The 23,959-nt window shown below is 37.8% G+C and overlaps 1 protein-coding gene across 11 annotated transcripts; it reads right to left on the bottom strand.

Annotated features, from left to right (window-relative positions):
• Positions 1–216: 216 nt before the first annotated feature.
• Positions 217–21,447, bottom strand: LOC137273638 (far upstream element-binding protein 1-like). 11 transcript variants are annotated; one of them, XM_067806409.1, is made up of 20 exons: positions 21,312–21,447; positions 18,338–18,425; positions 16,004–16,045; positions 15,677–15,734; positions 14,432–14,589; positions 12,669–12,740; positions 11,096–11,153; positions 10,087–10,255; positions 9,510–9,608; positions 8,960–9,007; positions 8,673–8,741; positions 8,247–8,349; positions 7,970–8,070; positions 7,097–7,316; positions 6,394–6,560; positions 5,634–5,776; positions 5,006–5,073; positions 4,586–4,783; positions 4,139–4,329; positions 217–3,637 (listed from the first exon to the last, which is right to left on the bottom strand). In XM_067806409.1, exons 1-19 carry the CDS (start codon positions 21,384–21,386, stop codon positions 4,184–4,186), a joined length of 2,082 nt encoding a protein of 693 aa, XP_067662510.1. In that variant the 5' UTR covers positions 21,387–21,447; the 3' UTR covers positions 217–3,637; positions 4,139–4,183. The 11 variants fall into 11 exon arrangements, with proteins under 11 accessions (XP_067662510.1, XP_067662509.1, XP_067662511.1 ...); XM_067806408.1 differs by having other exon boundaries at positions 4,586–4,789; positions 21,312–21,443; XM_067806410.1 differs by having other exon boundaries at positions 4,592–4,783; positions 21,312–21,443.
• Positions 21,448–23,959: the final 2,512 nt, after the last annotated feature.

The raw sequence follows: 23,959 nt of genomic DNA, 5'->3' as shown, positions 1-23,959 counted from the left end.
CAGTTATATTCCAACCTCAAATCTATTTGTATTTTTGCATGTCTATTAGTGTTGAACACTTACTGACTTCAACTGTTTAACCATACAGCCATTGGCATTACTACACATTTTAAACTTATTTTTATCAATGTAACTTAAAGGCAAGATCTTTTTCAACATTCAAATGAGAGCAATTATGTGTCCTGAGAGTTAGCCGAATATCAAACCAAAACCATATTGACTCTTTTTAGCATTTATTCTGCACTCATGTGTAGTACATAACATGTTGACAGCGCAGAATCCTTGTTCATCCTCAATTAGTCAAAAAAGTTATGTTATATTTTAAAGTTCATGACATGACATCAAGCAATTTATCATTGAAATATCAAAACATTCAAACAATAGACCATTGCACTGTTTCAGATATCAAAGATGAGGTTAAAAAACATGTGGAATGCATCAAGATTTGTGGGGATGAACAAGGATTCAATTTCATACGGCCTTATGAAACTTCTGTACAAAGCAATTTGATAAAAACACTAATCTGAGTAAACCGTGCAAAGAACAAAGTTGAATATCAATTATATATGCAATCCACACAAAACGTAATATATCCTTAATGGTACTGAGGTATGCCCCTGTTGATCAAACACTATTTCCTCTTCGTCCCCACCCTCTTGTGGCAGAGGAGGTTGAGGGCGCAGGAGGGTGGGGGAGGCTCCCAACAAGACAAGCTAAGTTAAACCAACAGCACCAGTATGTTCCAATATAATAATACCACAAACAAAAGCACTTTGGGAAAGTACAAGTCAAATCCAAACATGATGAACGCTGATTAAAATACATCTAACTGCAGTGAATTGTGTTGTGATTGTGCATCATGCCGATTATACGCATCTAGCTCTAGTTCTCAACCCTTATCTGTAACAAAATTTCTGGCAAACGATAGACCATGGCTCCAGAAACCCTTGGCTTGCTCTCATTTGACACATGACCTAGAAAAATATGCTCAATACTTTGGTTTTAAGACAACAAAATGCATTTGAAAAATCTCATCATCACATTATGTGGGGAAAATATCACATTAGTGAATAGAAATGATGAAAATATGTATCAACTGCCATACATGTACCTTCCTGAGATCTCAAGTCAAATATTCAATTGGAAACTTGCGTTGCATATCATTATCAGCAAACCACCTACATATACAGAATAACTAAGTCAGCTTGAGTATTTCTCGCGTGGTCATAAAATGTCACGAAATTGAGACGGGGTTAAACATTCATAAAATCAATGCATAAAAAAAACATCAGGATATGTAAAATAGTTTTGAACAAAACTTCTTCAATACTACTTAAAACCAGTCTGTAGCTACATATGGTTCAAAACTAAAACAATCAAAATGAAATTCGATCAACATGTAACAGTCTCCACAGCTATAAATTTCAAATGGAATGATCCAAACAAATTAAATAAAGGCATATCTTGGCACAAGAGGTCAAACGAAATAGTAATCTACTCAATAAGTATCATTTTTAAAGATCACGGTATATATATATGCAAGTTAAAAAAACTATTTGCAACGAAAAACATTTATGGAAGTCAAACAATGCACGCGAACATGAGAAATTTAAACAAGAACATTTATCAAAAATATGCAATAGTCAATTGGTGATAACATTTATGAAGAAGTCAATATTCACTTAGGCATGAAATATTATCAATATTACCCTATACAGAACGGGCAGGCCTGGCGAGCGTGGGAGTTAACGTGCGGGTGAGTGATCTTCCCTCCAGCGCGAGCGAATTCTGGCCAAGTAGGACTGAGTGGGTAGGTTGGTGGAGCCTGTCGTCTTTCGACGAGATTTGGGGAAAGCCTGGCAGCCAGCCGAAACCAGCCAACCAAACGACCGACCAATCAGCACCTCTCACCAACATAGGAGCCTGAATTACTTTAGCAAATTTCAAATCAGTCAATATCATAAAACAGCAATCGGTGGATTCATTATAAAATGTCATGCACATTCAATGGTACTTTTTTCCCCCGCAATATTATCCAAAGTAAGACAAACAAAGTATATGAATTTCATGTCATTTCAAAACGATATATAATCTGATGAGAATATTTGTTGATTAAACAAGCAGTTTCAAAATGTACAAACTATCATCTATGACTGGACGGCTTAGAAACATGGTTATTTATGTCAGTAGCAAAATAAATCATCACCTACAAAAGCTAAGAAGTCTACATCATCAATAAGCACTTTCATGAACATTTCATTATACACATCAAAATAGGGTAGTCATTTTATACTATTCATCATTGAGCAAAAATAATCCTGATAAAAAGGTATGGAATAGTGTATTTAAGGATTCATGACATTGGGTACGATATTGAAAACATGTCAAGCACGGTCATACATGGGTCATACTACTAGTCCTACATTTGTTTATCAATACAAAATAAAACGGAACACGGGTAAATGAAACAAATCCTAAGTTATGAAATGAACCAGCTAACGCAAGAATGAGTCGAATCATTGGAACCATACCAAGACTATTTTTATGAGAATGGCAGGAAATTATCTACACAAGTATCAAATAGATCATCATTTAAAACAAATCATAATAGACCATATATATTGACCATGGAAGAAATTCCATCAACTGTTTGCATATGAATGTATGGCAGTAATTCAACACGTAATTCAAATATTTGGCAATTACTGGCTGAGAGGGAACATGAACTGTATTTAACTGTGACTTGGGATTCAAAGGTAATACTGGTGAATAGTTCATACAATACTCTTCAAATGCATAAATTATGTCAATATGTGAAAGCATCAAGTTTAAAATAAACATACAATATTTAAAATATGAGCAAGTGCCAAGGCAACGAGACATATGATGTTTCGGTCCAAGCTGGGTTTTAAGGTTAGTTTATTTCTCCGACCTTTGGCTGTAACCTATTTATATACAAATTTTACGAGCAATTCGGTCAACCATATACATTTGAACATACCTTACCTTCCGTGCAATGCTGTCAAAAGAAACTCAGTTTCTCGAGTCAATGAACAAGAATATATTTCACTATTTTCATGCATCAAAGAGAACAAGCTTATTTTGCATACAATAAACATTTATTCATGACATATAACCTAGGTCTGCTTCATGTGAACACAATACTTCAGGCGTATTTTTCCTTCCTGATCACAAACCAAACTATGTACATGATTAAAAGTGTCAAAACAGCATAAAATAATACTAATGACTGCATATAAAAGCGAGACAACAATGTTATTCACAAATTAAGCCTATACAATGAAGATCCCATCAGCTGTTTTAACATGTAATTTACAAACAAACATGATTACACATAAAAATAAACATTTCCAACCTTCTCACGTGTAATTGGAGGGTCCAGAACAGTAGATAATGCTGTGACTTAGTCTGTTATATAATTTTAATGTTGGAATGTTGTGTGATACTACGACTTATGAAGCAGATGAAGAAATGACAAGGGCAAGTCTACTATAGCAAGCAAGTATGAAATAAGACGATGTTTCATCATAGCAAATAAAGTTATGGAGGTTGATCATACAGGAGACAATGGGACACCAGCACAGCAGCAACTCGTCGCTAGACACCTCCACAGCCCCTGTACAAAAAAAACAAAAGGCAACCACATTCACATATGCATCAGTAATAGAAAACCTGCCCTACCTATTGTTACACTGAGTACTTACATGTGTTGTGGACTCAAGGCTTTCAGACGGCCAGGGGAGACCAGGTCCGCTTCCAATTGGCTGGACCTGGTTTGAAACTTGCCCTCACATTTAACAGTTATGCCCACTGACTCTTCAACAAATACTGGATATATATTTTTCCCTGACAATTAAACTTACTTACCCTCGGGACATACTTACGGTAATTCAGATATAAAGGCAAGCATTAGGTACTAACATACTAATGCCAAAGTTAGTTAGCAATTTAAAGAAATGCATCTTTCACGTAACTAAGGAATTAGGTTTCGATTAAAATTTGGAATTGTGACATGTTTGGATGCAAGTAGTAATGCAAGCCTTGTATACCGCATCATGGTCGTCAAAGCTGGAAGGTAAAGAGTGGTTAGTAGCTCTGTGCAGAGCATGTTTTTTACCTCTTGCGGAGTGAATGTGTAGCCATCAAGTAGGCGTTGCAACAACTACTGTTGGGGAGGCTGCTGGCCTCCTTGTGCTGCTGCTGCTGCCTGCTGCATGATGAGGTTGGCCTGGTAGTGCATACCCTGCTGTCTGTAGTACTCAGCCCATGCAGTGCTGTAGTCTGCCTGGCCTGTCTGGGGGTTGATTGCTGTACAAAAAGGACCACAATATACCAAATACATTTACACATGTTACACTACTTCACCATTAATAGCTTCTGTTTAAATATTTTTAATAAAACACATTCTCATTTTAACACTTTCTTGCAGACACTTTTGTGGTAAGGTTAAATTATAGTTTAATGGCCACAGATGTTAGAAATCTCACATTATCGGTGACATGCGTTCCCGAATTATGGCACATGCAGACGAAACAACAGGAACAATAGTGTAAAGGTATCTTACACTCACTAGGTTGTGGGAAACTCTGGGGCTGTTGAGAGGGTTGTGTCTGTTGAGTTTGAGGCTGCTGCTGTTGCTGTTGCGGCTGCTGACCTTGCTGCTGCTGCTGACTGTATTGCCCATACTGACCATACTGAGCATAATACTGAGCATAATAAGCAGCCCACGCAGCAGCATTTGCGTCTTGTGCCTGCTTGTCACCTTGATCAGGAAACGCAAATAAACTTATTAACCAAGGTCATAATAGGTCATAGGTACTTCGAACTGAAAGCTTCAAATGTGTGTTACAATAACTTCCTGTCAACTGTTTTGCAACTGATGAAGCACAACAGAATTCATTAAAGATAAGTCCTCTTGATTTTTAGTTACTGCTACAAGCTGCACTGAACTGATAGTGATTTACAGTTCAAGAAACCCACTTACTGTCATTCTGAGGGGGTGTTTGTCCATAAGCATTCCATCCTTGACCATAGGCATTTGCTGGTGGTTGTCTGAAGGGAAAGGAGAAAGAAATCAATAACATGTACTCCTTTGAGCAATAGCATAGACAGAGAAACAATTTCGAGAACAAATATCTCGGTAAAAATCACAAATTTATGTACACTGTTGGGTACGTAGTTGGGGTGACTATTGAGGGAAGAAACAACTATACAATAGTCTGTTGCAACATACTACTGTGATACTGATAGCGACCAACTACTGCAATGTTTTTGTTTCTCTTGAACTGTCATTTGAAATCATTTCCCAAATTTATCTACAGTTTACATGAAATAAAAACAAGTTGAAGTAGTTTCACTGTACTAATAACTGACCAAAAAATTGAAACCCAGAGCAAGGATACAGTTAAGACAGGGTTAAATAACTCAAAGTGAAAGTGAACAAATCTACTTCATGTATTTTGTGCTCAAAGACTATAATATCAATTGTCAACAGTTACTGTTAGTGCATTGACAGTTTGTTTCTATTATGGATTAACTGCTATGGGAAACACCTGCAATCCACTGAAAGTCTGATGGTTCATTACAGCTCCACATTCAGTTGTGATCCTTACCCTGGTTGTCCGTATTGACCATACTGGTCATAGCCTGGTCCCTGAGGCCCTGGGCCGGGAGGGCCTTGTGGACCCGGACCTTGAGGACCTGGACCACCAGGACCTGGGCCCATTGGACCACCTGGGCCACCTGGTCCTGGACCCTGAAACGAAATTAAAGAACTTGAACAACTGCATATGACAAAGGAAATCAGATACTGGGAATTGTATGAGGACTTAGAAAAGTATGCTGTTAATCGATTATCTAACCAAGCAAACATTATTTATTTTATTAAATACATTTGCGGATGCATATAAAAGAGAATGGAATTCCTTGGACAATTACTATACACTGCATGTCACTGTATGGTATTTGAATATCCTACGTTGCCTTTAGGTATTAGCATAGGAATTGGAAAAGGCAGGGGCCATGGGCCATTATGGAAATCAGAATGAAAAATGGTCAATCAAAATTTGGAAGTTTACTATTGATACAAGGGCAGTGGCTCATTCCAAGTTCAGAAAAGTGATAATAATTCTGAAAATTGCCCATTGTTAACGTTCTCTTTCCCAATCACTGCAAGCATGATTTGAAAAGGTTTATCCTGCCACAGTGTTTAACTCAATTTAAACTCCCGTCCCCCTCCCCTCTGAAATTTATAACTAAATGATACCAATTACATCACAATCAGACTGAAGTGATACAGCTACACCAAAGAACTGAAAACATCCAAACAGAGGTTGTGATACATACTAGATGAATATATAAACAGCTACTCACATCAGACTGTAACCCTGCCTTCTCACATATCATCTGAATGGCATGTTGTATTTGCTGAGGATTTCCACGGATGTTAAAGATCTTCTCTCCTGGGTTTGGAGGTGGGTTTCTGTCCAACTCCACATGTGCTCCAGACTGACGATTAATTTCTCTGATGGTCTCTCCACCTGTTCGAGAAAAAACAATGATTAACAAAAACATTTTTTTTAAAAATTAAAACAAACTGGCCAACAGTAAATAATGTTTAGCTATCATTTAGAGAATGCTTCGTTGCCATGTAAAGGACTCAATAAAAATATACCAGGCAAAAAAGTAATTTTTTCAGTTGGTTATCCTCACAAACTTTAGTCAAATCTCCCAAACAATTTTCAATTTCAATTGTCACAATTTCTAAATTTGGGATGTAAGAACACATAACAATAATGATTAAAAGATGCTTGAAGCTATATTATCAGGAAGCAGATTAATGCAACAGTGTTGGTAACAGTCTAGTAAATTAATATTGCATGAATCGAGACGCTCCGGTCACTACTGGTGAATATGTTCTGAACATGCTCCCTACTCATGCGACTACTGTTTCTGCAATTTTCACAAATCACTTATTATATCTTACATATTACAGATGTGTAAGACACTGAGAGTAATGAAAACTGATTTTACAGAGTGATTAGTAACGTCGCTGGTAAAGACAAGAATCTCTCACCTTTTCCAATAACTAATCCACACTTGTCTGAGGGTACTGTGTATGTAGTTCCATCTTGAAATCCTCCATCAAATCCTCTGCCCATGCCCCCTCTGCCTGGTCCCCCTGGGGGGAAGCCACCTCTGCCGCCACCTCCACCTCGTCCCCCACCACGACCTCCTCGTCCCATTCCAAAACCACCACCGCCGCCACCTCGACCCATACCGCCAGGACCAAACTGCTGAAAACAAGAAAAATCCAAAAACACTGTTCATAATTTCATTCTAACTGTATTTTAAGGGTTCCTGGATGGGAGAATTAAGTACCTCCTTGAAAATGTGAAGGTTTCCTTTCACATAAACAGTGTCTACAAATTGTTAGTTATTTTCTGGGACAACATCCACAAGTTGAAGCAACCTTACCCAAGATCTCTACATCCCTGAAAGACTTGTCATTTACCACAACATGTCGGAAGGTCTACTATCAAACCCCACTCACTGAGCAAATGACTCGAATGGTGTTAGCGAATCCTTCCTTTTCATATCGCACAATTCGACACTCCTGTCTCCATTAAAAAGAGCCAAAAGTTCTAATTATGTGCTTCCTTCAAGAATACATTACAAATAACATTTTGTTTTGTATTTGAGGGGGGATTTTTTAGAGTTTAAAAAGCTTTGTACAATGCCAGTAGTATCAGGGCAGGGTACATCAGAAATAGTGCAGGGTACATCAAAATTGGTCTTAACACAATGTACCCATGTCATGCTGGTAACTGAATCTGGGTCACTGACATGTCCAGAATGCTTTAACCACAAGTCTACCAAACTCACTTTGTTCAACTAACAAAAACAATTCTCACAATGAAAATTATCAATATCAGTGGAGGGTCCTTACATTTGCATTATCCAACAGTTCATGGATCATTCCTACAGCTTGGTTAACCTTGTCAGGAGGGCCTGTAATAGCACAAATTCTGTCTGGTGTCTGTCCATCATCTGAAACAGTACAAAGGCAAAGGTAAACAACAAACAAATCACTACAACATTTGATGAATGTTTTTATTTATCATCTGTGGCTACGTAATAATTTCTTATTTTCACTCAGCTTTTAGCTTTCAACACTAACCAGCTCTAAGGTAGTAATAATTTGCATATTCTGTACAGTACACTACCTGGCTTGAACTGTACTTTTGCACCAGTTTCTGTTTGAATCTTTTTGATCATTTCTCCGCCCTTGCCAATAACAAGTCCAACCGCTGCTCTGGGGACAGGTATCTGAAAGAGAATAGTTGACTTAAGCACCAACAAAAAAAATACTAAAAAGGATGAAGTAAAAAATTTGTCTTACATTATGCCCTTGTCTGCAACATTCGTGGAAAATCAGTTTAGTTCCTACACACCAGTGCACTGATAAAAACACTGTCCAACTGTATTACACTTTACAGACATTCAAGCAATGGGAACAGTCTGAGTTCTTAGTAATGGCCACATTTGATGAAAAAGGACACACTACCTAGCCATCACAATTTTTAACATACTTACCTAACGTAGAAGTAAAATCCCGAAACAGAGAAAAGACTAGTCTAACAGTTACTAACCTCAGTTCCACCTCCTCTGCCACCCATTCCATAGTCATTGAATCTGCCTCCGCCTCCGCCTCCACCCATCTGTGAAAAGTAATCATGTTAATATGGCATGAGTTAAAGGAAAATACTGGTCTAGGTCTATCATTAAATAATGGTAACCATAAAGATTACTGAACCAAAGACTGACAACAGACCCATACAAAAGCTTTCTTCCTGTTGCACTGCTTCAGGTCTCTATCTTCCATTCTGAACCATACCATTCACTACTGACACAAAACCTATTTCCACTATCTACCCACCTCCATGTCCTTTTCTGCCAACAGTTCAATAACCATTTCCTTGGCTCTCTGAAAACAAAACATATTCATGTACAACAATGCGCTGGAGATGTAATCTATACAAAAATTACATTTTACAAATAAGATGCTTAAAAGCCAAACTGATAATCAATCTTTGTCTTAGCAATGCATTAAATGCACATTTTTCAGATTTAAGTTATTTTGGGGCTTTAATAAATTTCAAAATATTAAGTACTTCACTAACGATCTTCAAAAAAGCCACGACAAAATCGGTGAAGGGTATCAGGATGTAAGCTGATGGGGGCTTTCACCAAAGCACCCATGTTTGAGGGTAATTTTACGCTGCTGTTAGCCATTTTCGCGCAATATCTTAAGAAGAGACAACAGAAATTGACTTCATACATTGTACCCATATAGGGAATCACAATTTTACTCTTTAGTGTTAAGAGTGAGTGAGTTTAGGTTTACACTGCACTCAGCAATATTATTAAGAGGCAAATGCTGGCAACTCCTCTGCCACCCACTCATGGCAAATAGAATATGAACACACCTGACACTTGTTGGGATCCCCTGTAATGCGTAGAGGCTTATCACAAGCTGTGGGAGAATTGCTGTCTTGAATCATCACCATCTTAACACCAGCACGCTCCTGAAATTCACAAGGAATAGAATCTGGTGATGTCCAAAAATAACGATACACCATAGGGGATTTCATCTTAAATACCCGCTCAGGTCCTTCTGGAAAAGAACTAAAGACAAAAGCAAGAAAGTGTTAATGAAAACATGCCACCTAGTGTTCGTAAGTACGTTGATGCCACATTCAGCCATATTCCAGCTATATGGCAGTGGTTTGTAAATAATTGAGATTTGACCAGACAATCCAGTATTTACAGCAGGACCACTGATCTACACAACTGGGATACAACACTTGTTTACCAAATCACTGAGTCTGAGCACCACATTGTATTAGTTGTGACAACCATGAGTTGCTGAACACCAACCTGGATCGTCACTCCTCTTGAACTGGGCCCGTTTTATGTTCATATCAAAACAGATTTGCTATGGGTAAAACGTCATGAACGCAGCCTATGATGAGCAAATATGTAGTATCTTGTGCAGCCACTTACCTGTAGTTGCCTGATGGTTTCCCCACCCTTGCCAATGATGAGGCCAACCTTGTTGCCTGGTATACTCATCTCTACCACAGCTTGCCCATCATACAATTGATTAGGATCCATTGGACCCTGTGAGCTTTTTCCTCTTTCAATGATAAGATTGATTGCCTGCTTACAAGCTCTGAAAGATGATTTTTGTTGCAATAATAACAGGCATTGATTATCAGTAACAAACTACCTTTGTATACAAGTGTACAGATACAAAGCACAATTCAGATTCTTGAGAAAAGAAAGCGATTCACGTTTATCAATTGGGAACAAATTATCTGCTTACATGTTAAATTTGCAAAGCTTTGCATTGATGTTGCTCTTTACTAACATATTACAGACTGTGACATGATGCCTAAGTTCTGGTGTAGGCATAAATGTCAACTCTTTCACCATGGGGCAATGTCAAGACGTGTCAAACACTGACAACTCAGTAATTTATCCAAAAGCACTGACAACCAACCAAGGATTAGGGGATTATGTGATACCGTATATTACCGTGTTGAGCCGAATTTTGAGGACAAAAAAAAAAAGCTGTCTATAGAAGGGGTTCGGCTTATATACAAAATATAAATCAGCTCTGGTCTCTGTTGATGCAAGCCGTAATCGTTGACATACAAAGTAAAACAAACAAAGGTTTCCAATCTTTGTTCCCATCAAACATACCGGGTACTTACCGGGTATGTCCAACATGTCTCGGTCATGGCCAGAGACCACGACCCATAGTGGGGGGTCAGCTTATGTATGAGAGATACGATTTTGGCATTGATTTTGAGGGTCAAGTTGGGGGGTCGGCTTATACGCGATAATATACGGTATATTAGGGTACAGGAAAGATGTCAGTACCTGCTTTTCATCTCCTACAAAAAATGGGATGATCAAGTTTTTCACTATCTCCCCTTTGGTGTTTACATTTTTATTTAAAGTGCAATGTTTTTTTCTGTGAAACTATAGATAAGCCATGGTTACTTACTGTATAGCACTTGGGGGGCCTGTGAGGGTGCACATTCTTTCAGGCAGACCTCCACTATCTGCAAAATGTTTACATACATCATCTGCACAATTCATAGACTATAATTGTTATCATCTAAAATATCAAATTCAGCTGACGGACTAAAGAGTTTTTAATTCTGAAGCAGGTTTCATAAAAACTTTTGTAGGTAGTAGTGAAATTATAGCAAATCCATTTTCTTAAAAAAACATTCCCCACAAATACTGGGGACTGTAACAAAACAGATTCAGAACAATGACTTCTGTGGATGTAAGTTTAAAGGTCACATGAAAACAATAAAAAAATCAGACAATTAAAACAAAAATATCATTTATTTAGGACATTAATATATAGTGTTGACTGAAGAAAATGAACAAATTATAAGCAATGCAATTGCGAATAAAAATTGTAACATTGTGTACTCGGGTTTTCTTCCCTTCAAATGAAGCACTTCGGAAACCAAACCCGCTCAGATTGTTTTGGTGAGCACTTCAAAATAATGAAGATGCTTCACTGAATGGTTCATCTGCTGATACGCAAAAGACTTATTGTGTGATCTGTTTGATAGGCATTTCAGAAAAATAGTAATAAGGAAGTAAGATTTTTAATGGAAAACAACTTCTGTTATTGTACATAATGCTACTTTTTGTTACAGATTCACATACCGCTGTCACACAATGATAACAGGAAAAAAACCCATACTGAATCATTTCATCATATACAATAGAAGTTGTTGTCCATAAATAATGTATACATAGATGTGTGGCTTTGTAAATACATGCTCTCTGCATTTCTGTTCAATACCAATCAACTGTTGTATATCACAGAACTTAAACTGACACTCAGAGTGTGCATCGTTTCCCGTTTCCGTTTGATCCCGTCATCCGGGCAAAAAAGATGCAGTGTTTGCAACCCACAGATACATCGTCATGTGAACAAGTATCACACCTGCCTGTGTGTAATTATACTATGTTGCAGAGACAAAACCCCTCTGCATGAGCCATAAATCAGTGTATTCTGTATAGTGTATAGCCTAATAAGTGTCAAGTATAAATTGCATGTGGTCAATGACTGTAGTGTATTGCAGACAGGCAGGCAGACACATAGGTGTCAATAAACGGACATGAGCTTTGTCAGTGACAGTTAGCTTGTCACTGTATCTTTTTTTGTTTCCATAGACATGTATTAAAACACTTCAGTTTTCAAGCTGTGTAATTTTTAGCAATGAAATTAGTATTTCTATTGCTACACGTTCTTGAAAACTTGGTTTGCAAATCTGCACGGGTCCAGTGTATATTTGATACTGACAGACCCACAATGCTTGCAAAAAATGCTGGGGGAAAAATTTGTGAATCTTTTTAACTGCGATTTTGCATGCTTTTTCCTCATCGCATTTAGTATTAACTTAATAAGTTGAAATTGCTTTTTTGACAAATTTGTTTCTGTAAGACCATACCAAAAGGCATTTCAATCTGCTATGCTTCACATTCACCAGGGATGGATTACAAAAAACAGAAACATTTATGTACTCATGTCCACTGGTATCAGGACCAACCTGGGGCAATCTGTACTTTGCAGCCTGTCTCTGCTTGCAACCGTGTAATTTGTTCACCACCTTTACCAATAACTGAAATTGAAACATTCAACTTTCAATATGACTGAAGAATAGATATTTCCTACATTGAGTGAGTTATGTTTCCTGATGCAATCAGCAATATTCCAGCCATATGGCAGTGGTGAGTAAATAATTGAGAGTGGATCCGACAATCCAGTGATCAACAGTATGAGCACCAATCCACACAACTGGGAACCAAGGACTATGTCAACCAAGTCAGCAAACTTGACCAACTCATCCTGTTAGTCGTCTCTTATGACAAGCATGGGTTGCTGAAGGCCAATATCCCAACCCAGATGCTCACAGGTCAGGTAGTTCCTACAGGACGTACACCTTTATCTAGGCCAACTAAATAAAACAATGTTGTTCTTCCAATTATATATCTTTAAAATTTAGGGTAGGTCGGTGGGCAGGTAGGATTTCTACTTTTTACATGTTTTAAAGAAGTAAATTGTTTATTCAATCAAGCTTGAGGCCATCACATTGACTTTCCATATCTGTTGGAGTCGGTTGAGTAATCTTAACCACAGCAACTTTTTAGGTCTTAAACGATGATATACAAAATTTAACTTTACAAGATTCCTCCAATAAAATGTATCTTAATGTGCAAATTCTGGCTAACTCATTTGAAAGAAACCATGACATTACTATACAAGTGTAACTGGATTGTTTAATTTGAAAAGCAGAACCTAAAGACAGGTAACTTTTACCGATTTACTTATACAAAATTTGGTAATGATTAAAACACTCCAAAGACTGCACAGTAAAAAATCCAACAGCCTATGATGCCTTATGCTAACAAGAGTCATAAGAAGATGACATATCCCCCCTGACCCCACGTTTGAAAGGACAAATAATCTGAGAGGGTTTTTTAGACTAAGTTTGTTTCCATGGAAGTCATGACAATTATAAATGCCATATATCTGTAATCAGCAAAATCACAATTTCAAGATCTGTCTCATATCTGCCAAAATCTGTTGAAAGACTTAAATGGTTTTCGAGTTAAGCTCTGGGAACAAAGCCCATCTCTCCATTTTGAGACTAAGTCTGAAATGTTTCCATTGAAACCAAGAAAATAATACATCACTAAAACCTTTAAAAACCAAAAGGCACCACTTTGGGGTCTGCCACACATATCTAGAAAGTTTTACAGACAGATATTAAGACGTTTTTGAGTTCTGCTTTGGAAACGAAACACACCTCTCACTTTTCAGACTAGGTCCGAAACGTTTCCATGGAAACCGAGAAAAACAATAAATCACAAAAACCTGTACATAGCAAAAGGCACCACTTCAGGTTCTGACTGATATATCTACAAAGTTCTGCAGAAAAATATTGAACGGCTTTTGAGTTCTGCTCTGGAAACGAAAAACATCTCTGCTGCTGAGAAAAATGACATGACCATGCTGATTCAGACTCATTTATTTTTCTCTGATCTTGGTTTTAAGGCAGAAAGTTCAAAATATTTCTAGTTTCTAAACCAAGTCAGGTAGCTAAGCCTTAATGTTACAATACAAGCAGGTAAGTATTCAGAAACCTGATTTCTATCTCGTTTATTGTTGAAAACCTGACAGGCAAGTTTGCATCCAGACTGGTAATTTGTTGAAACATGAAGTTACCAGACTGGCTGGCTGGCTTGGGATTTTATGAGTTTTCAAAACTGATTATAGTGATTCTTTTCTTAAAAGTTATGAATTACTCACTTAATCCGACCATCTTGTCAGGAACTGCGTATTCTTCTGTGCTGACCATCTCGAGGTGTGGTTTGGGGATGCTTGATGGAGGACCAGATGATGCTACTCCTAGCTGCTGATTGATTCTTGCTGCTGCTTCTTGTGCAGCCTGTGCAGCCTGACTGGCTCTGAGTTTGGATAATGCCATACAGTTTTATTAAATAGTCAATTGTCAAACTGGTCCACAAGACCCAAAATACCACTAGGAAAGTGCTATATTGATTAAATATCTTGTACATTTGAGTTGATTGAAATACAGGTCCTCCATTTCTAAAATATATATATGTAAACCCCAAGTGTTACATGCTCTTATGACATCAGAAATCTCTTCCTACTGGGGGAAATACAGGACATTTCTATGGAGTCAGTAACAATTCCATCTACATCAACAAAAACTGGCATAATTTTTAAACCAAACAGGGAACTTTCTTTGGTGCAGGTCAGGAATGACCTGAACCATCACAATAATGGCAACAGTGAAACATTTACAAATTTGATTAACATCACTTCTATATACACAACTGAAAGGGGGAAAGTCTTACAGCTGCAGATGAAATTTGCCAAGTTCATATTAGATTACTAGTCGAAGTAATCCTTAAACAGCATTTTTTTTTCATTTCACAATGAGATTCAACAGAGGAGCAGTACTGAAACTGCGCTTTCAGAAGAACCACAGATGAAACATGAATTAAAATGTTTTATTACAAAACAACTGTACCCTTTCAATCTGAAAAATCTGACTCGAAGGAGATTTGAGGGAAATAGTTTTGAAGGAATTGTTTTGAAACCAGCCTATATCACATCAGACTTACGGGTTATGTATGCTGAACACTGGCAACACTTCCATAATCTTTTCTTCAAGTTAAACAAATATGAACTAATGGTATGCCATAAAGTCTAATACAAGTAAGTTACTTCAGGTAACCAATATGGGGCTGATAGGTACCAGGTAGGGCCTTTTCAGATTGTTTTTAAAAAATTCAATGCTTCAGATTTTCAGTACTAAAAACAACTGCACCCATCTCTCAATCAAGTGAAAAAAATGGCCATTTACTTGAAGGAGTAACAATGATCAGAATGGGAAGTCAAATTGAATCAATGGCTTAAGTCTGGTTACATGAAACAGGTACTTAATACATGACTGACAGCCTGGTATGCTGAACACGGTTAACTGAAATGATTTTTTTAGGACTGAAGGATTGTAAAATGTCCTACCTTTGCTGATCAGCTACTCTTTGTTGATCTGCTATCGCTCTCAGCTGTGCTCCTATAGCTAGTAAAGAAACAACACTTTCATAAACATAGTATCAACAACAAATCTCACACCTATCTGTACCCTATATCTTACCAAACCTTTCTGCCTGGCACCCTGAAAGCAAGACCATACTTACTGTGTTGTGTCCAGTTGTCTGAGGGAAGAAAAGCATTATTGAGTGTCCAGAACATTGCATTTCTGACCAGGCCTAACCCAACACTGTAGTTCAACTAAGTCAAACTGTTGATCCCTTATACCTCAACATTACCACAAGTCAAACAACTCACGATCTACAATTGCAGCTGGGGTTTTCTTTGCTTCTGGTTCACCTGAAACGAGAAAAACAAAAAAACATCCTGTTAGGGGCTATCCTTGGGTTTGTCTAGGTGCCAATGTACAGGCTGTGTCAGAATGTGGATAGAAGAATGGCAGAGATGTTGGGATTAATCACAGATAATGACAGCTGCTGTGGTGTTAAACATGGATAAAAGTGAAGATTCAAAGGTGTGTCTAAATACTAGAAGCAGATGAGATGTTCTTGGGAGTTGTTGTTGAAGGAGATTTTGAGACTATGCAGAATGGTTACAACTGAGTCGGAAACAGACAACCCCTAGGAACTACTAGTAAATGTCATGTCTACGTACAGTGTTGAGTTAAAAGGCTGGTCAGAACTACATGACATCCAGTAAACCTAACCCGTGTCAACCAGGACTTGGGCTTACTGGATGAACTAAAGTTTGAACTCAATACAATGAATTAGAATGCAAGACAAAAGAATTTAATTCAGTTTCAAAAAGCTGAAAATAGAAGTAATGTTAAATGGCCACCAAACACCATCAAGCATGGCAATACTAAACTATTGAATCCTGCGATAATTTTCAAAATCTGCACAAGAACAACAACTTCAAGTACAAACAGGAGCTAGGGAATCTGCAGCTCACTCGTTCTCAACAGCTCTTATGTGAATGTAAATGAATTAAGTGTCAAGAAAGATCACATCTGTTGTCAAGCAATAGTATCTTGAGATCACAATTATCCATTATTTAGTCATGAATATGCTTGTCTATAGTCATAAAAGGGACCATTTGTGCAAGAAGTAAAATTGTACATGGCACGGACAAAGCTACCCTGAAAGTGATGCACTGCACCAATCAGTACAAAAACACTTGTGTTCAAATTGGATTATGAATCACCTTTGATAAACTCAGTGCCATACATGGGTACTTCTTTAATAGTTCATAGGACCACAGGACACCTTGCTGCTGTCATTGGACAAGTGGCAAAGCAGATGTTTTTTGTCCTTATTTTACAATGATAAAACTAATATCAGGTGTCTCGAGAAATGATGCTGCAGGCTTGACTGGACATTTGCTTGTAATTGTAACCCACAGAATATTCTGAAGTCGCTTCTGTCATGTTCAAGTATGCCCCATGGGCTGTCTGAACTGATTCTGAAACACCATAATGACCTAACAGTGATCCCAAAATGCCAACATGCAGGTGGGTAATGTTATTCAGAACTATGTACCATCCACCACTCTACAACAGTATTACACATGCAATGATCTTGGCAGTCACAGTACAGACAGATACCAACAGCTGTCAACACACAGATCCCAATACATATTACATGGATACAATATAAGGTCTTACAATGTAGTTTTAACATCATGAAAAATAATGTATGAACAGTGTCAAAAGAGTATATTATATACTAAGTGCAATGGAATACAATACTCATGTGTTACGGCCTTGTGCTTTCAGGGAGTAAACATTTCTTTTCGAAAAGTTAAGATCAACATCTTGGCTCAAATTCTGACAGGGTTTTCACAACATTACATGACATTTTATCAAAAGGTGTTCAGATTATACAAACAAGGACACCTGGGGTATAAAAAAATTCTTGTATATGCTGAAGGCAGAAAGGAACACCTGACAAGCAGACAAACTTCTCGAGAGGCAACAATCTTAATGTTCTATGGAAGACTGATGCATTTTGGCAGCTGCATGTAAAAAGGGAATGTGATTAACATCTACTTAAACAGAAATTGAGTTCCTTTTTGGTAAAATTCCCTAAAACCTGCTTTAAACATACTTATTTTTGAGGTCATAACAAATTTAGTTTTTCAGTTTTTAGAATTCAAAATAATTCCCAAGTATGATAACTAGTACTAACAAAGTAATGTTAGACTTTCATAGATAGATTTCAAAGAGATGTTGCAAACTAGCTGATAACTTCAGTGTTACGAGGGGTTTAGTTATCAATTACTTCACAGCACAAATTACTAAAAACAAAGACTATGAGTAAGAAAACACATTTCAACATCTAAAACTTCTACAGGATTTCATCTAGTTCAGAGAGCTTATACTACTTAAAAAAATCTACAAATGGGGTTTTGTCACAAATCATTCTCAAAAACTCCTTAGCATAGAGGAATGTTGAATCTTGCAAACTGAAGTTCAATATCCCTCAAAGCCACTCTTCGAATTTTCAAACGAACTTTCATTCTGTATCATCTGTTGAAAACAGAAAGTAGTTCCTTATGACTTTCAGCCTTGACTAAGACCTTGATGAAACCCTGTGCATTACTTAAGCTAAGATTAAATAGATAGAAACTAACCAAGCCCAGTTGATCCCTCTTCAAATGGCCTCTTCACACCCTGCTGTCCTGCATCGCCCCCTCCGGGCTGGTTGATTTTAGCTGCTATCTGCAATAGACAAGGAACTGACGTGTATCCAGGGATTGAAATGAAGGGGTTTTTTTCAAGTGTGCCCCATGGGCACTGTCACAATTTAAGTACAAATCATTAAACCTTAAAAGATGATAATGGTGAAAACATGCTTTGGTGCTCTCTCGAAAAATCGAAAGTGTGTCATAAGGGTACACTGGTAAGAATTAAACCATACCATTTCAATTTTAGCTGTGCCATCAGTACGATTTTCCATCCCTGGTATCATTACTGACATTATGATTGGTTTAACATTCACAACTGGTTATATATCAACAATCTATTTATTACTTAATACTGTTCTAAGTTTTTGGGTTACAGCTTTAACCTATTAAGTCTTGGCTGACAGTCATTGATACCATGAGCAATCTATACCAGATACAAAAACACAGGTCCTCATCAATTAGGGTCACCATCATCACAAACAAGAAAAAAAAATATCTTATCTTTTTGATCTCTACCATCTTTTCTCGGTATGTTTCAACAAACAGCTATAATCTTAAAGGATAATTTACAACACTCAGGCTTAACCATTTATATAAATCATAATACATGCATTCTTTGTCAGCACACAATCATTTATCACAGATGTCATGGTAGCTCAATTTCTTGGAAACTAATGCCAACAAACAATGACAATGCAACAATTGCACATTGATTCGAAACTGGCATACTGCTTGAATGAATGTAAAAAAAACACACAATAAAAAAAGCTTTGAACAGGGTTTTAAAAAATCCCATGGTCTAACGCCCGGGACAAGTCAGTTTATATTTTGGGCAATAAAAAATGATATCTTACTTGATAATTATGATACTAGATAATTTTAACTTGTGGTTTGAAACGGCAATTAATCTTGGATTTAATTTCATATCTGCTGATAATGATGCTATTGAAGTTCGCAATAATAATAAAGTAGAGCTAGTAGAGAGTAAAATTATCACTCTTCCATAAATAGTCAAGTAAGCATTAACACCACACATCGTGTCAAATTCAGGGCAAATGGAAAATAAGACAGGACAGCTTACTTTCTTGAAGTCACTTGCCCTGTTGCAAGTGGCCTTTGAATACATTCTTGAACCCGTTTGTATGCAACAAGTTTACAAAGAAAAATCTTTCAGTGTGCTTTTCTTAAATTATAAACCCAAATCAAGTTTGAATGGACCCATGACTTTTCATGAAGTGGAACAAAAGTCATTTTATGTAAAGCATTTTAGAATAAATAACTATCAAAATGTTCAAAACGTGGGGGTGGGGGGAAAAGGCTGGAGGTGGGAGAGATTGACAACTTTCAGTTCTTATTTATGTATGATTCTTTCAATGCTGTTCAAGGACAACTTTTAAGTGGTAATTACAGCTTCTGAATTTGGGTTTCTTCAATCAGACATACTTGAAATTGTCATTAAAATATCTTGGTTCACTAGAGTTTGTCATTTGAGGTTCAGTTAGCGCTGCAGCCTGCACTGAGATGAAAGATTAGAATGAACAAGATGTGCATCAGCTTCCTTTCACGAACCATGTTAAGAATGTGGTGGTGAGAGGTCCTATGCGTAGAGCTCAGGTAAAAAATCAGTTGAAGTTAAGCACCATCGAGCTCAGACAGTCCTTGAAGCTTAAAGGACTTCAGTCTTGACCCACAATGAAGCACATGTGATGCATGTCGTCTCACCTTAGGCAAGTGAGTTTGTTCAAAATTGCGCGTTCACCCAACAGAAAATGGGTAACTGGTGAGAAAATGGTCGTAAGAGTATAACCTTCTGGTGCAAAAGAGGCGGCTTGGGCTAACTGGGTAATAATAATCAGATTCTGATTACAGCCTCCAGTGAGCAACTTCTCAGATGAATACTAGGTGCTATGGAAGTAAATTATTATTATTATTATTATTATTATTACTCATGGAGTGATTAAACATGATTGTAGTAACAGCCACTTGAGATTCATGGACATCACTAAACTTGAACACTGTTCTTGCTGACTTGCAGGTCACTGCCATCCTTGGTCAGGTTGCTTAAAATAAGCTTTGAGACTTCATTTCAAATGCCATTTTAGCCCATATAATGAAGAACATTGTTAGCCTTTTGTCTATGTTAAAATCACCTGGAAAATATACCAGGAAAGGAATAAAATTTGTTGAACCCACAGCCAAATACATTGAGTGCAACTATCGGCAATAATGCTACAAGTATATTGCAAAATATACCAAAATCTGCATCAACAACACGCTAATTTATCTGTGAATATGTCCCAATCTTCAACGTGCAGTGAAATCTCTACTTCCCTATAAAACACGGAACAAAAGTTGTAGGCAATATGTGGTGCACACGTGGGGCCCATGCTACTGCGTATCGAATTGGTTTAATTGATTAAAACTATACCAGCTGCAAGCTACACGTAGGTAATGCTTGCTTGTCCAGCCATGAGATGGAGAATTTTGATCGTTCTAATAAATATTGGGTCATAAACGCAAAATTTACAGGCCGGATACGCATTGGCACGATGACCCTTGAGGGCGTGCAAGGAACTGAGGCTAAGCGAGTTCTGTACTTTTCATAACCTAATTTACTTGGATATTAATATGCACTTGAAGACATAACCAAAGACACAACTGAAGAACAACACACACACGTAGATACCATTGCAAGTTTATTAATCACCCATAAGAGATCGTAACGAATGTTTCAAACCCACGTGCACATCCCAGCCTTTTGCTAATTGAAAATGTCGGCACGCGGAAGCATGTCTTCAGATCGCCGAGAAGCCACGGTCGAGGAACAAGCATAATTAGATATCCGAAACAATCAAAATACGTATCATTATGATCTACAACTCAGCACCTTTGGATTTCAGTGATTAAAGATCATTATTACCTGTCTTGCTCTTGCTACTGCGTCCGCGAAAGCCGATTGTGCATCAAATCCACCTGGACCACCAGATTGATCCATTGTCTTCAAAATGGCGGAAGAGAGTGATCGCGACGCGAGGGCGCTGAAGTTTTCTGCTGTTTTGATTGGCCGAGAAGGAAAAGGCGCCCTCTGTTGGGATTTTCCAACACGAGCACGTGGTTTTTGCATTGCTTTAGAAAATTCAAGAGAAAATTAGTAGGTGTACCCCAATGGCGTGAACGGCAAGGAAAGGAAGGTGGCCGTGCTGGTTGAGAGGCGTGGTGCATTCAATTGAAATGTACGGGATATAAATATCGATATGCAGGTGATATATATTGTCAAAACAAGATGAAGATTTTATGCTATTTAAGGTACTGCAACACATGCGCTGGAAATAATTAATTAAGCTTCATCCGCACATGTTCACCATTATGCCAATTATGCAGTTCTATCTATATCTATCTATCTACCTATCTATCTATATCTATCTATCTATATATCTATCTATCTCTCTATCTATATATATATATATATGCTTGCGTTAAGAAAAGTCTGCCTTTTTTATTTCATCTTGGCCATTATGAGTGAAAATGATTAAAGTTTCTCTGTCCGAAGACTTGACGATATCAAACCGGTACTGTAACATAATTTATGCACACATCCAAGTTTAAAAAGAATTTTGCTGTTTCACAAATTTAATATTTTTAAAGGGCACAATTATCTGACCAGAACTAAACACAATATACTGAATTAGCAAACCTATATACGTTTCCACTTGAATTGAAAAATGCAAAATCAAAGGATTCATTAGGTTTTCCTGTTTTTAGTAAGCATCACTGTTTTTTTGTCATCGTGTTATCTCTCTCTTAAGCGCCACTGAGCAGGCATTATCAGTTGTCAACTATCAGCTGTCATTCATTCATTCATTCATTCATTCATTCATTCAATTGCGCAGGTCGATGCTCATGCTGTTGCTCACATGATTGTCTGGTCCAGACTCGATTATTTACAGACCGTCACCATACACCTGGACTACTGCTGAGACCGGCATAAAAATAAAGTCGCTCACTCACTCGCTAACTCACCCATTCTTTGATTACGTTTCCACGGTGTGATGAATTCACAGCCCATGACTGTTTCCAAATTATGTTCAGTTGCAATGATTTGAGTTGATGGTTTTACGTCGAAGTGCTCGATGTTGTTTTGGCTATATTCATGCATATTTGTCACCGAAACCACTCACTCACTCACTACACGTGAAGATGCGGGTTAGCATTAATCTTCAATAACCCATGCTTGTCGTAAGAGGCGACTAACGGGATCGGGTGGTCAGACTCGCTGACTTGGTTGGCACATGTCATCGGTTCCCAAATGCGCAGATTGATGCTCATGTTGTTGATCACTGGATTGTCTGGTCCAGACTTGATTATTTACAGACCGCCGCCATATAGCTGTAATATTGCTGAGTGCGGCGTAAAACTAAACTCACTCACACTCACTCATTTAATTATCTCACAATAATTAAAACAGGATAACAGCTGAACAATTACAGTCCGTTTGATTTCATTTGAGACAGATGGATTGCTCTCTCACACAAACTCTAATAATACATATATCAAAACCAAATTTTGCACTGTCAATTTCATGTGACTGTGCACAATTTGGTTTTGATACAATTATTAGATTGTGTGTGAGTGAGCAATTCATCGGTTTCAAATGAAATCGAACGGACTGACTGTAAATGGATCACGGCAAATCTGTTCTGACACCAGGTGTTCGTAAAAGAGGAAGCTATGTGGGTGTCCTCGAATAGCCCACTGGGGAAGGAGAGAGTGTGCAATGGCACAACTGGAAAATAGGGCAGTCTAATGGTTAAAGCGTTCTCTCGTCACACCGAAGACCCGGGTTCGATTCTCCACATGGATGCAATGTGTGAAGACCATTTCACGTGTCACCTGCCGTGATATTTCTGCTATACATTGCTAAAAGCGGCATAAAACCCAACTCACTCACGCTAATCTCATCTTTACTGACCATGAACCCTGTGAACTTGTTTCCAAACGTGATGAAAATCTCGACATGCTTCATTTTGAGTTTGCGCATTGCAACAAGGGCTTGACGATAATATGGTTCAGACACTGTGAGACAAACTAGACAGGGAACGATAGATGTGATGTTTAGGTGGAGAACTCATGCTGGCGGTCCGTCACCACCTGAACCTGATCATGTCAAGACTTGCTACATTTAGAGCTTTAGAAGCACAGAAAGGGCCGGATGGGAGGGGAAATGATGTGGTTTAGGGACTGCAGGGCAAAGAACTCAGATATGTAAGTGTTTAGACACTGTTCCTAGCCTTGGATGCGGCGCTTCCGTGACCTCTAAGCGTTTAGACTGGGCTCACTGACTCGAAATGTGGCGCTCTCGTGACCTGTAAAGGTCACATGGAACCAAAAAATCAAACATAATTAAAACACAATTATCACTTATTCATGACATATAATAAACATTGCTGCTTTTAAAAAAACAAATAAACAAAATTATAAGCGTACAATCGCGATTCAAAAGTGCAATATTTTGTACTTGGGCTTACTTCCCCCGAAACGAAGCCCTCGGGAGACCGAACCCAGTCATAG

The sequence above is a fragment of the Haliotis asinina genome, chromosome 2 (assembly GCF_037392515.1).
Source record: "Haliotis asinina isolate JCU_RB_2024 chromosome 2, JCU_Hal_asi_v2, whole genome shotgun sequence".
In the NCBI taxonomy this organism is placed as follows: Eukaryota; Metazoa; Mollusca; class Gastropoda; order Lepetellida; family Haliotidae; genus Haliotis; species Haliotis asinina.
The sequence above is the reverse complement of the archived record's forward strand: the minus strand, read 5'-3'. Positions and strand labels throughout refer to the sequence as shown.

Bases quoted from the DNA above. Each gene is read 5' to 3' on its own strand.
- LOC137273638 (XM_067806404.1), bottom strand. From the start codon at position 21,386: ATGGATCAATCTGGTGGTCCAGGTGGATTTGATGCACAATCGGCTTTC. The intron at 5,074-5,633 runs GTAAGGATCACA...CTTTCCCTTCAG, and splicing joins GGTCAATACGGACAACCAGG to ACAACCACCAGCAAATGCCT. The intron at 4,790-5,005 runs GTAAGTGGGTTT...TTGCGTTTCCTG, and splicing joins AACACCCCCTCAGAATGACA to ATCAAGGTGACAAGCAGGCA.